This window comes from Dreissena polymorpha, chromosome 2 (assembly GCF_020536995.1).
Source record: "Dreissena polymorpha isolate Duluth1 chromosome 2, UMN_Dpol_1.0, whole genome shotgun sequence".
NCBI lineage: Eukaryota > Metazoa > Mollusca > Bivalvia > Myida > Dreissenidae > Dreissena > Dreissena polymorpha.
Genome location: NC_068356.1, coordinates 103,688,432 through 103,700,467, shown reverse-complemented (window position 1 = coordinate 103,700,467; position 12,036 = coordinate 103,688,432). Strand labels below are relative to the sequence as shown.

Here is a 12,036-nt window from a genome sequence, read left to right as displayed (position 1 = left end):
GGTAAGTGCTGTCTGACTAAGAACAGGATCTTCATAGCTACCACAATGTGCATGTTCTGTTCGCCCTCTATCCACATATCGCTATAACAATGCTCCCAAAATTGTCAAAAGTATCGGTGCTGGCCAAAGTGGAAAAAGTTAATGAAATAAACTGAACATATGTATAGTTAAATTGTCATATCTTTTTTATTGTTCTGTACTTATTTGCACAAACACAATCAAATATTTTGTCACATTTTGGGGGGAAATGTTTAGTTCCAGGGCTTGTTTGTTGTTCAATAAAACGAAAGCCTTACTTACGTGCTTCCGTGGCCTGTTTTGACACTAATTTATATTGGATTTCATCAACAGGTTTAGTTTTCTGAAAGACCTACTTTTCCAACAGCAGATATCCATGAAGCCAATGACTTATTTTGTGTGTGTCTTACTTACTATTGTGACTAATTTTATTTACAGAAAATAAATTGTTCACCGCAAAAACAATGAAAAATTACATTATAAATGGCTTGAAATGAAAGTGATGTTTTAGGTTAAATAAACCCAAATTAAGGGAGAAAGATGATGATTGTAACACACAACTGTTGAAGTTCATTTATTTAATAAAGAAGGAAAATAATTGCTGACATACCAAGTTTCATTGACTTACGTTTTATTTTCAAAAGAAAGCAGATCGATATTTTAATTAGGTATATATGCAGCCTAACGATGATACAAAAAACTGTTGTGCTTATTATGTAACATTATTTTGGTTTCCAGTAACATTACAAGGCAAGGCAGCTGGTACACAGTTCCAAGGGTTCATGATACAGGCTCGTTCAGCAGCTGATTCATCAGCGTACAAAACATATGTATCATTTGCTACAGCCACTGGTGTTGGAAATCCATGCAATCCGGTAATTAGTTGGTATCACTTTTGAAATAAAAAACTTTCAAACAAAATACGAAAATCCAACCCGACGGACATACTTTGTTTTCACATGTTAACATAACAGACTTTTTTAAATGCAATATTGGAACCAGGCAAGGTGATAAAACCAGTCCAACGATTTTTACATGATTTATCGATGAATTATCTACGATGTTACGAGAGAAATGTGGAAATGGAATATTCATTACTAATGAAATCCACGACATTGTATGTCTAATGTTCGCCGATGATGTAGCTACTTGTGCCGAAACAGCAATTAAATTTCAACAGCAATTAAACGTTATTGACGAATTTTGTGCTTTAACTGAAATGGAAATTAATCTATAAAAAAAGAAATAATTGTATTTAGAAACAGTGGTCCTTTAAGACATTACGAACATTGGAGTTCCCGTGGCACGCGGATAAATACTCCATCTATTTATAAATACATGGGATTAATGTTTACACCAAAATTATCTTAGAAGGCTACAAATGAAAAGCTAAGTGCACAAGCACAAAAAGCATTTTTTTTCTTTTAACAACTGTAAAAAATCATTTGGGTATTTCCTGACTAAAGAATTATTTATATTGTTTGATAGAATGACAAAAACCAATGCTATGTTATGGATAACAAATATGGGGTTACGAGTATATTGACTCAATTGAATTTTTACATAACAAATTTTGTAAACGAATTTTGCATGTTAAAAAACCTACTAACGCATGTCTTGTTCATGGTGAATGCGGACGTCTCCCATTATGTGTTATCTACTTTGTCAATTTTATAAAATATTCGTGTACGTTACTTACTATGCCTAATCACTAATCATAGATACCCTAAACAATGTTATATAATGTTAAAAGCGCTTGATGACTCCGGAATAAAATGCTGGGCTTCAAAAGTTAAAACAATGCTATTTCGTTATGGCTACGGAAATGTATAGATACGTCAAGAAATTGGTGATGTTAATTTATTCATTATACACTTTCGCCAACGCATTATTGATTGTTATACTCAAAACTGGCAAAGTGATAAAAACAATTATACTCGTTGTCACCAGTACATGTATTACACAATCAAAGTACTTACAGTACTGGTGTGACGATGCTTTTGAAGAGAATTGATATAAAAGCATCTATTTAAGTTTATCTACATCACCACAATTGTGCTTGTGGGTACGAAAATGTTGGGTAGAAACAAAAATGGGTACGAAAATTTTGGGTACAAAAATTATGCCAAAACACAAATATGTACGAAAACAAAATTTTGGTTCGAGCAAAAATTTGGGTACGAAACAAAATTGGGTACGAAAAAAATTGGGTACAAAAAATATATGGAACGAAAAAAAAATGGGGATACGGGAAAGTAGTACCCGTTGGGAACTTGATCCATTCAGCGAAACTGGGAGGCGGATTACATCGATCAAATATAACAAGAAATATCTTTAAAAAGATATTCGACACGTATTTTCTGTACCACTTATCTTTAAAAAAAAAAAGTTCTGTTACAGTAAAACGTTTGTGGGTTATAACATTACGTTTCAGCATATAAATTCAAAACTTTCTCTTTAATTACACCATGCTCTTTAATTTCACATGTATATCATACCAAACTTACTAGTTCGTTGTTTCCTTTCCTAAGTTAATGATGCTATGTGTACGGACGTGATTTCACATGCCCATGTGCATGAACATATAATTTTTCTCTTTTGATTATTGTTTTTTCTCTAATTCAATAAGCTTAGGCATGTTTGTTCGTTAAGTACGGCAATAATTTTATGATGATTCCCGAAAGTAGGTATGAGCCCATAGTCGTAAGAGCACTCGAATACGTGAGTTCGCCCATGAACACATGGTATGGTTAACTAAATCTCCGCGATATGACCTTATATGTGTTTAAAACAGCAAACAATATCAAACAAACGAATGAATTATCAAACATAGTATGTGCACTGATGTGGCTCTGTAATTCTGTTTGAAAAGTTTATTAAATATGCAAAATGAGAAAGCACGCAGAAGAGCGAGTTTCACATATGTCATACGGCTAGTATGCTGCTTATATATCATAGTCGCTACAACGTTTACAAATGGCAGATTCGAAATAATTCGTTTCAGGGGCGTCGGAAGCAAATTGATATTGGGGTGGCGGATGGGGTGGGAATGGTAGGGGTTAAACCCCTCCCGTTGGTGTGGTCCGGTCCACGGATTTTTTTTTTAATTTTAACATCAAATGGCGCATTATATGTGTTTTTATGCCTGATATCTGACCTTATACACGCCTATTGCAGGCATATTTTGAATGACAACAGTTGTGACAGACAGACAGACGATGGAGAAGTGATTTCTATATGTCGCAGTTTTTACATAATTGCAGGCGACACACCAATAGTCATCATGTTAGTTGAAAGAACGTTCTTCGGGATTTTTCCCCCGAAATTCCGTTTTGGAAATTTGAAATTCGTTGGTTGGTTTGGAGCAGACATATTGAAATGACACAAAAAAGTGGAAAAAAAACATTAAATAAGTTTTTTTTAGAATTATCGATTTACTTTCAGTTATTGCAATTAATTCAGGTATCTCGAGGTATCCTTAATGTTGTGATAATTAAGGACTATTGGATATCGGCACATTTAATTCATGTCATACTTTCCTTGATATTAATAAAAAGAAGCAAAGGCTTAGATCAAACCGACAATTAAAGATTCCCATGTTTAATTACTCATGAATAAAGGGATAATCGTTATAAAAGAGACCGATCGATTAACAAGATAATTGACACGTACAGGCGGGTGATGACAATCAACAATACACGTGTCATAAACAGAAGCGTGATTACCTTACTTCGTGGTTAAGATATTTTCAAATATACGGGTATTGAAATGATAAAAAATGAAAAAGGTCTCTCCCGAAATTTCATTTTTGCCGAAAAGATTGGGACGTTTTAATTAATTTACTGGATCACGACAAATGTCAAATACAATGCAGAAAATGCATATTTGTTTCATTGATCTAAAAACATATAATGCATTGAATATAACTGATTTAAAATTAACGTTTTCAAACTGTTATTAAATATTTTTCCCAGAATATGCTGTCCTATTTACAGCTGAGCTTCCTATACCTTTATCAACGATAATCAGCGAGGTATGCCGATTAGAAAAATCGAGCTATCTCAATCGGACTGGCTCGGTCTTTTACATAGGTCGCCATTGTGAAGAATTTTTTCATGGTATGATAACTTAGACGAGCTGCTTCGCAGCATCGTCAACAATGCTAAATACTGAAAGATATCTTACCTTAGAACACATACCATTTAAACATAAAATTGCATTTTCTAAATTTAGATGTTCTAATCACAAATTAAAGCGGGTATATACGATTTTTTATATGTGTTTAATTGTAATATATTGATAAAATATGTTACAATAACACAAAATAGGCAAGAAAAATTATACATTAAAGCCGAATTTAATAAAATGCAGCAAAGACAAATTAGCGCCCCGAGCCGATAATGACGTACATATTTTCCTACAATCACCGAAGCATTCGTCTTTGTATTAGGATCGGAGATACTGTTCGTGTGTCGTATGAATAGATATCGTTGCAGGAATTCAAATAAACCGTTAAACTAAGTTTAGATGCACATCGTACATGTATGGTATATATGCTGGCGAATTCGGCTGTACAGCCGTTTTCGATTTCAGAATTAAATATCTGGCTTATTTCGCATTTTTCGACACATGTTCTTCTTAACTTTTATTTTAATTTATATTGAAAAATATATATAATAAGTTTTTTACACAGTTTACATAAATTCATAAATATTTGACAAAATCGTATATACCCGCTTTAAATATTGAGATTGGTAGACAATAAAATATCCCATTTGATGATAGACTATGGTATTTTTGTCTTGATAACAATAATATACGTGTTATTGATGTAAATTTCATGCATTTTTCCATTGTTTTAAACACAGAGACATCTGTACCCAATATCTTATTAATTGGTACCATGGGGGATGTTCAATATCTGATTTTTATTCATTAATGGGATCAAATAATGATGAAATTATCCATAAAGTCGCAAGTTTTGTATACCATCTGTTAAACAACATCAATTCATAACTTTGTATTTATATGCATATCTGCATGTGAAACAACATTAATTTGTATGTATTTATATATTTATCTTAAAATGTATAATTAAATAAGGATAGAAATAGTTATAAGGCAACTATATATTTGTATATAAATTGTGTATATTGTGTATTTTTGGGCCGGTGGCCTGTATTTACTTAAATAAAATTGTTTGAGTTTGATACTATAGTTTAATCTTTCAACATGTGAACATGCTCTATCGCACAAACTGTTTTCCTACATGATAGGATGAGTTCAAAAAATATAATGCAAATATGTAAGAATGTTTTTTACTTTGCTCAATTAAAAAGGTAATACTTGACAAAGAATTACGTGGTCATAATTCATTATAAACACAGGTTCTTAGCTTTTGTTTTCAAAATCATGTGTTTTTATATGTCTTGTTAGAAAATAATTTTGATACATTTTTGAAGTATGCAATTACAATGTCTTTACTTGACGTTTATTTTGATTTTACTATTCTTTTGTAATGTATAGGAGGTATCAGCCACACACGCTAATACAGGCTCAGCTGATAAATCTTCCTTAAGCCTAACCTGGACTGCTCCGAACTCTGATGTTGGAAATATAGTTTTTGTGTAAGTAAACATTTATGGCATTAGTATGCTCCCATACCCCTTCAAATAAAGTTTGAAGGAGTAGTACTTAAGTCACCATATTTGTTGATTGGCATGTTGATTGATCACCTTGTATGTTAGAATTTCTTTTCCTTTAAAATACATTATCAATTTTGTTTGGTATACATAAATCTGTGTACGCTTTAAATTCATTTATGGAAATGTGTGACAATGTCGTCAGATTTTAAGTGGCTTACTGGTTTGGAATAGAATTTGTTAACTTTTGTGAAATTGTGGATTTCAATGAAATTTGATACAGTTGATAAACACAATTTATAAAATAATAGTGTTGGAAATAAAATTTAATTTAACCAATCATCAAGTAGTGGCAATCTTGAACAAAAAATTGTCATCCAAATTACTTCATCATTCATTATGCCCCCTTCTCACAAAGATGAGGTATATTCACTTATGCATCTGTCTGTATGTATGTTCGTATGTGCATATTGAAATGATATGTACTTTGCTTTCTCAGTACATGAATGTCGAGAAAGGAATTTTTGCTGCAACCAGTTTTTGAAGATTTATCAACCTTTTTCATTGCACATTTTTTTATTTGTTGTAGATTCAGCTTTATTTGTGAGGCCAATTTGGCAAAACCTTTTACAAGTGCAGAAGATTTGTATGCCCCCCTTCGAAGAAGAGGGGGTATATTGTTTTGCTGGATGTCGGTTGGTCTTTCTGTCTGTCGGTAGACCAGTTCGTTTCCGATCAATATCTCGTCAACGAATTGACTGATTTGCTTGATACTTCTGATGTGCATTGGCCTTGGACAGAAGATGATCCCTATTGAAATTGGGGTCACTAGGTTAAAGATCAAGGTCACTGCTACATTAAGTGTAAAAAGTCGTTTCCGATCAATCACTCATCAGCAAATTGACCAATTGGCTTGATACTTCACATGTGCATTGGCCTTGAACAGTAGATGATGCCTATTGAATTTGGGGTCACTAGGTCAAAGATCAAGATCACTGCTACAATAAGTGTTAGAAGTCGTTTCCGATCAATAACTCATCAAAAAAGTTACCAATTGGCTTGCTACTTCACATGTGTATCGGCTTTGGACAGTAGATGACCCCTATTGAAATTGGGGTCACATGGTCAAAGGTCATGGTCACTGTCATTATAAGTGTGATAATTGTTTCGGATCAATAACTCATCAACGAATTGATCGATTGGCTTGATACTTCCCATAGTAATTGACTTTAGACAGTAGATGAACCCTATTGAAATTGGGGTCACTACATCAAAGGTCACTATAAAAATAAGTGTGAAAATAGTTTCCAATCAATAACTCGTCAACAAATTGACCTATTGGCTTGATACTTCCCATGTACATTGGGCTTAGATAGTAGATGACCCCTATTGGCATTGGGGTCACTCGGTCAAAGGTCATGGTCACTGTCACAATAATTAGGAATATTGTTTCTGATCAATAACTTGTCAAGGAATTGGCTTGATACTTCCAATGTGCTTTGGCCTTTGACAGTAGATGACTCCTATTGAAATTGGGTTCACTGGGTCAAAGGTTAAGTTCACTGTCACAATAAGTGTGAAAATTGTTTCCGATCAATAACTTGTCAATGAATTGACAAATTGGCTAAATACTTCACATCTTCATTGGCCTTGGACAGTAAATTGAAAAAAATGGGGTCAATTGTTCAAAGCCCTGTTTAGGGGGCATATGTTTCCGACCGCGGAACTCTTGTTATGTAAGTGATTGTTAAGTAGCACATTTTGGCTTCAACCAATTAGCTTTAAAGCCCATCGGAGCTTATTGTTGTGATTGCGAGTTTTTTATTTAATTATTGTCAGTCTTGCGTTGTTTGTTGACAATATTTACCAAGTTAATACTCTAAAGGCCAATTGTCAGGAAATTTGTTCAGAACAAGTTGTCCTAATTACAGTATATCCTTGCAGCGCTTGAAACTGGGTCACGTGAGGTCAAAAACTACATCACTAGGTCAACTTAACGGAAAAGCATGTTTATATTCTAAAAGAAACATTTATAGTGCAATCATCATGAAATTTTGTTAGAATTTTTTAAAATTATTTCCGGGCTTAATTCGAAAATAGTTCTAGTTCATTGAAAAACGTTGCTGCTATGGATTGACCAGTTTTCCTAATATTGCTTCAGTGAAATATTGTTAAAGGCTGGAACTCATATTGTCCAGAAGAGTTTTTCTCATGATATGTAGGCCAAGTTTAAAAACAGTTCAAGTCTGTTTAAAACACGGTTGCCAGAAGACGAGAAGTTTTCTAAACATTGCTTAAGTGAAATGAGTCAACTCTTTTCATGTCACATTTTTGCCAAATCTTCATGTAGCTCTCTCATAATGTTTGTTCAAATGAAAGTGTGATGTAAAATTAATCATCATGGCTATGATGATGATTGGTCAGAATGTTTAGGCTAAGTTTGAATCTGAATGCCAAAAACTAGGTCACCAAGTCAAATTTTACAAATACCTTGGCAATATCTTCGCTTTTTTTAAATGTGGGGAACGTATCTCAAAAAGTATGTCACAAGGTCAAATTTTGGTCAAGTGGAGTGAAAAACTTTATCAAGTAGTCATTTCTTTGATAATTGATGTACATTGAAATCCGATGAGCGCTTTATGGTCAACAGGGCTGTGTTTTATTTTAAGTGTTGATTATATACAAAGATAGTTTTGTGTGGCGCACCCGCGCAGGTTCTCTTTTACTGATTGGTTTATTATTCTGAATAGCAAAATTTTGAACAATGCTATTGACTGACAATGTTCTTACTGAATAATTACAGCAAGAAATCTAGTGCAAAATTAATCTGTACTGAAATCATTATTTAAATCGTTATACATGTAAGTTAACGTGCCCTGTATTAAGATTTAAGGGCATTTCAATAGGCTGTACAGGGTGGTATGAAATAGCAGAAATATATTTTTTTATAGCTGTGTTATGTGTTTTTTTAGGTATACAATGGTACAGGATTTTTTAACGTACTGGGTGAAGCAAGAGTCAGCGCCCTTGACCTATGTGGCTGAGTCAGGGACCACATGCACAACTGCTGCCACCACCACTACAAGAAACACAAATGGAGTAGGGCTCAATATTTAAGGAATAGATTTACATTAAACATTTCCCCAAATTTTGTATTTGCAACTGGATCTTTAAAAAAATAGTGATTTATTTAGCTGTTTAGGTTTCATTATGCACACTTATTTTGATATAATATTATTTATTACTTCCCTATTGGTTTTACTAAAGGGAACTACTGGTTCAACCTTCATCTGCCATGTCTGTCTTTTCTACTATCAGTAAGTCCATTCTTATGCAAAAATGGGACTTATAATTTATCATCAAATACAAATGAAAATTGTATGAAACATGTTAAATCTAAAATTGCAGATGAAGGATTATGCACAAACCAATTTGTCTCCAGAGGTCAAGGGTCCACTTTATGTTATTAAAATTAAAACAAAGCCTAAATTTATAAAAACCCAAAGATCTTAAGATTTTATTTGAAAACTTGGTGTACACATTCAGCTACAGATCTTCATTTATGTATGTAAATCCCTTTCTCTAAACAACCCGTCCGTATATCTGCAAAAAAAACAAAATAATGCAAAATCTGTTAAGTACCGTAAGATATTTTCCTGAAACTTGGTATACACATTTAGCCTTAAGTTCTGTCTGTCAATCAATACCTTTATTTGTTTATCCGTCCGTCTTTCTGCAAAAACTGAAATAACTTTTAAAGAACTTGCATGTAAGTGTATCATGTGATTTGTCAGAAAGTTTTGAACATTCTTGAACAAAATTTTGTATACTCATGAAGGCAATGTTAGGTTTATTAAAGACAAGGGATAAATATATACAATATATTCATCAACTTGTAGCGCCTTACCACTCAAAAGGGCACATTTTATCAGCCAATCTCGATGAAGCTCTGTAAGAATGTTTATTATGCAAATTAATCATTATGTCAAATCTAAGCAAAACCATGTTGCTACTCTAGAAACTATTTTTAATGACCTTAATCTACATGAATTTCTATGTTGACTCCTCCGTTTTTTTATAGTTATAGTCATTTTAAAAATGTTTTATATTTACACTTTGTCAAGCACATTTCCTGCAAATAATGATGAGGTATCAACTTAAAATTTCATGGGTAGATAGATCTCATAAAAGAACAATTCAGTGCAAAATCCCATAACTGTCCGTAGCATATCTTGGATGTAATATGAGGTAGCAAGCTGAAACTTAATACTGTATGTTAAAAGCCTACATTATTATACCGCCACAAACGAAGTTTAGGGTCGTATATATGAGTGAACTTGTCTGTCGGTCTGTTTGTCTGTCGGCCCGTATTACGTGTCCATTCTCTAATTCAAGTTGGTTTCATCCGAGCTTCATTAAACTTGTTTACAAGTTGTATCTAGATGATGTATAGGCCATGTTTGAACATGGACCATGCTGGGCCAAAAACTAGGTCACGGCTACTTAGTGCGTTTTTTAACATTCAGCATGGTGTCCGCTCTCTTATTCAAGTAGTTTTCATCCGATCTTCACCAAACTTGGTCAGAAGTTTTATCTAGATAATCTTAAGGCCAAGATCGAACATGGGCCTTGCAGGGTTCAAAACTAGGTCAAGGGGTCACTTAGTGCGTTTTGAACATTGAGCATTGTGTCCGCTGTTTTTTGAGGACAATATGCAAAATAATCTGTGTCAATGCGGCATGTGGGGGGATTCGTCACGTTTTTGACAAAGATCTAGATAGAAAACTAGTTCTTAAAACTGAACTGCAAATGACCTCTGACAAAGTTAAAGTTTAAAATTGTTCTTTTGACTGCAAACAATAACAGAGTGTCAAAATCTTTGTATTCTTCAAATACCATATTGAAATTCATTATTATATATGATATTAAAAATTGTTTTGTCTGCATATTTTAACTCTTATTTCGCAAAAGAAAATAATGATGAATAAAAATAGGTTTTTGTTTCAGACCATCACTCGTCCCTCAGATTTCGGCAAAGTTATCAGCTGCTTTCATGATGGCTGCAAGGGAGCTAACTGTGACTTCATGCTGACTTGGAAGGAAACTGGGGATGAAATATTATTCTCCCTTGCCTGCAAAAGACCTCAGAATGCCTAAATATTGTGCAATAGGACTGTCTAAAGATGAGAGAATGGTTGGTTTTAGATTTAATGCACGCCTGCCCTTTAAATTGTTAAATTGTTTTTGAGCTTTTGTCCATTATCTCTGTTCTATTTAAACTGGACTTTTGGCTTGAGGTGTTTCATTCAAACGTAAGACACACATTTATATATATATATATATATATATATATATATATATATATATATATATATATATATATATATATATATATATATATATACTCGAGAATTTAAATTGATATTCCACCGAATCCAACCCATTTTATTTTTATTTTATTCCTTTTGCACCGTGTAATGTCATCGTAAAAGAGTTAAACTCGAGAAATTCGCTGGAATAAGTACGTTATTTTGTCAATATTATTGACGTCATTTCACAGCAAAACAGTGAAATATCAGTTATAACTCACTTATATTTCTCTATAAAATACCGGAAAGCATAAATAAGAGTTTTATTTGAGATAAGTTCAGAGTATTTAATCAAGGAAATAATTTGCTAAAATACAAGAAACAAGTGGTCAGTTTGTTCATGTAATTTTTTAAATGGAAAACATTGAATTAAAAAACAATTTACATACTAAGTGACATTCACATGGAGAGTGATGTAAATGTATTTACAGAGTACCAAATTGTCATATATCTAGTGCATATAGTATATCTTTTGCAACATATTAAAGAACATATGGGTTATCAAATCCCATATGAGAATTGAACACTCAAGTACTAACAAAAAAATCTTTTGTCGAGAAATCTCCGTAGCATTGAAATGTAACACTGAAAATGCATATGAAATGGTAAATTTCTTTCAAATCGCGACTAGCGCACATTATTTTTGGTGTCTTAGTATATTACTAATTCCATATCGAGCCGTGTTAATTAGTATCGAGTTTACACAGAATATTAAAGCTTGTAACACATTTCTTCACGTTTACAGGCAATATATCAAGATAGCTTTCATATGTAAAGAATTATTTTATAATGATGTGATGCGTATTTGATGGAATAACAACGCATACACAAGCACAATGAAGTTGTCATTGAGATTATTTCTGCTATTCAATAAGTAGTCCACACAATAGTATTATCATCAGGATACATACGGTAACTTTCAAGTTAATAAAATATTCTAGTCCGATAATTAAACATAGGGCAGGCTTCCTGACCCTTTCGGGCCTCGCCCGTGATTCGCACGTTGT

General features: G+C 33.1%; 1 protein-coding gene across 1 annotated transcript in view; it reads left to right on the top strand.

Moving 5' to 3' along the window:
* Positions 1-10,967, top strand: part of LOC127870398 (putative defense protein 3) — a 31,271-nt gene extending 20,304 nt beyond the window's left edge. The window contains exons 3-6 of the mRNA XM_052413007.1: positions 757-893; positions 5,545-5,645; positions 8,633-8,759; positions 10,668-10,967. Of these exons, the coding sequence (XP_052268967.1) occupies positions 757-893; positions 5,545-5,645; positions 8,633-8,759; positions 10,668-10,817 (515 nt within the window). The 3' untranslated portion in view covers positions 10,818-10,967. The remainder of the gene's footprint in view (positions 1-756; positions 894-5,544; positions 5,646-8,632; positions 8,760-10,667) is intronic.
* The last annotated feature ends 1,069 nt before the right edge of the window (positions 10,968-12,036 follow it).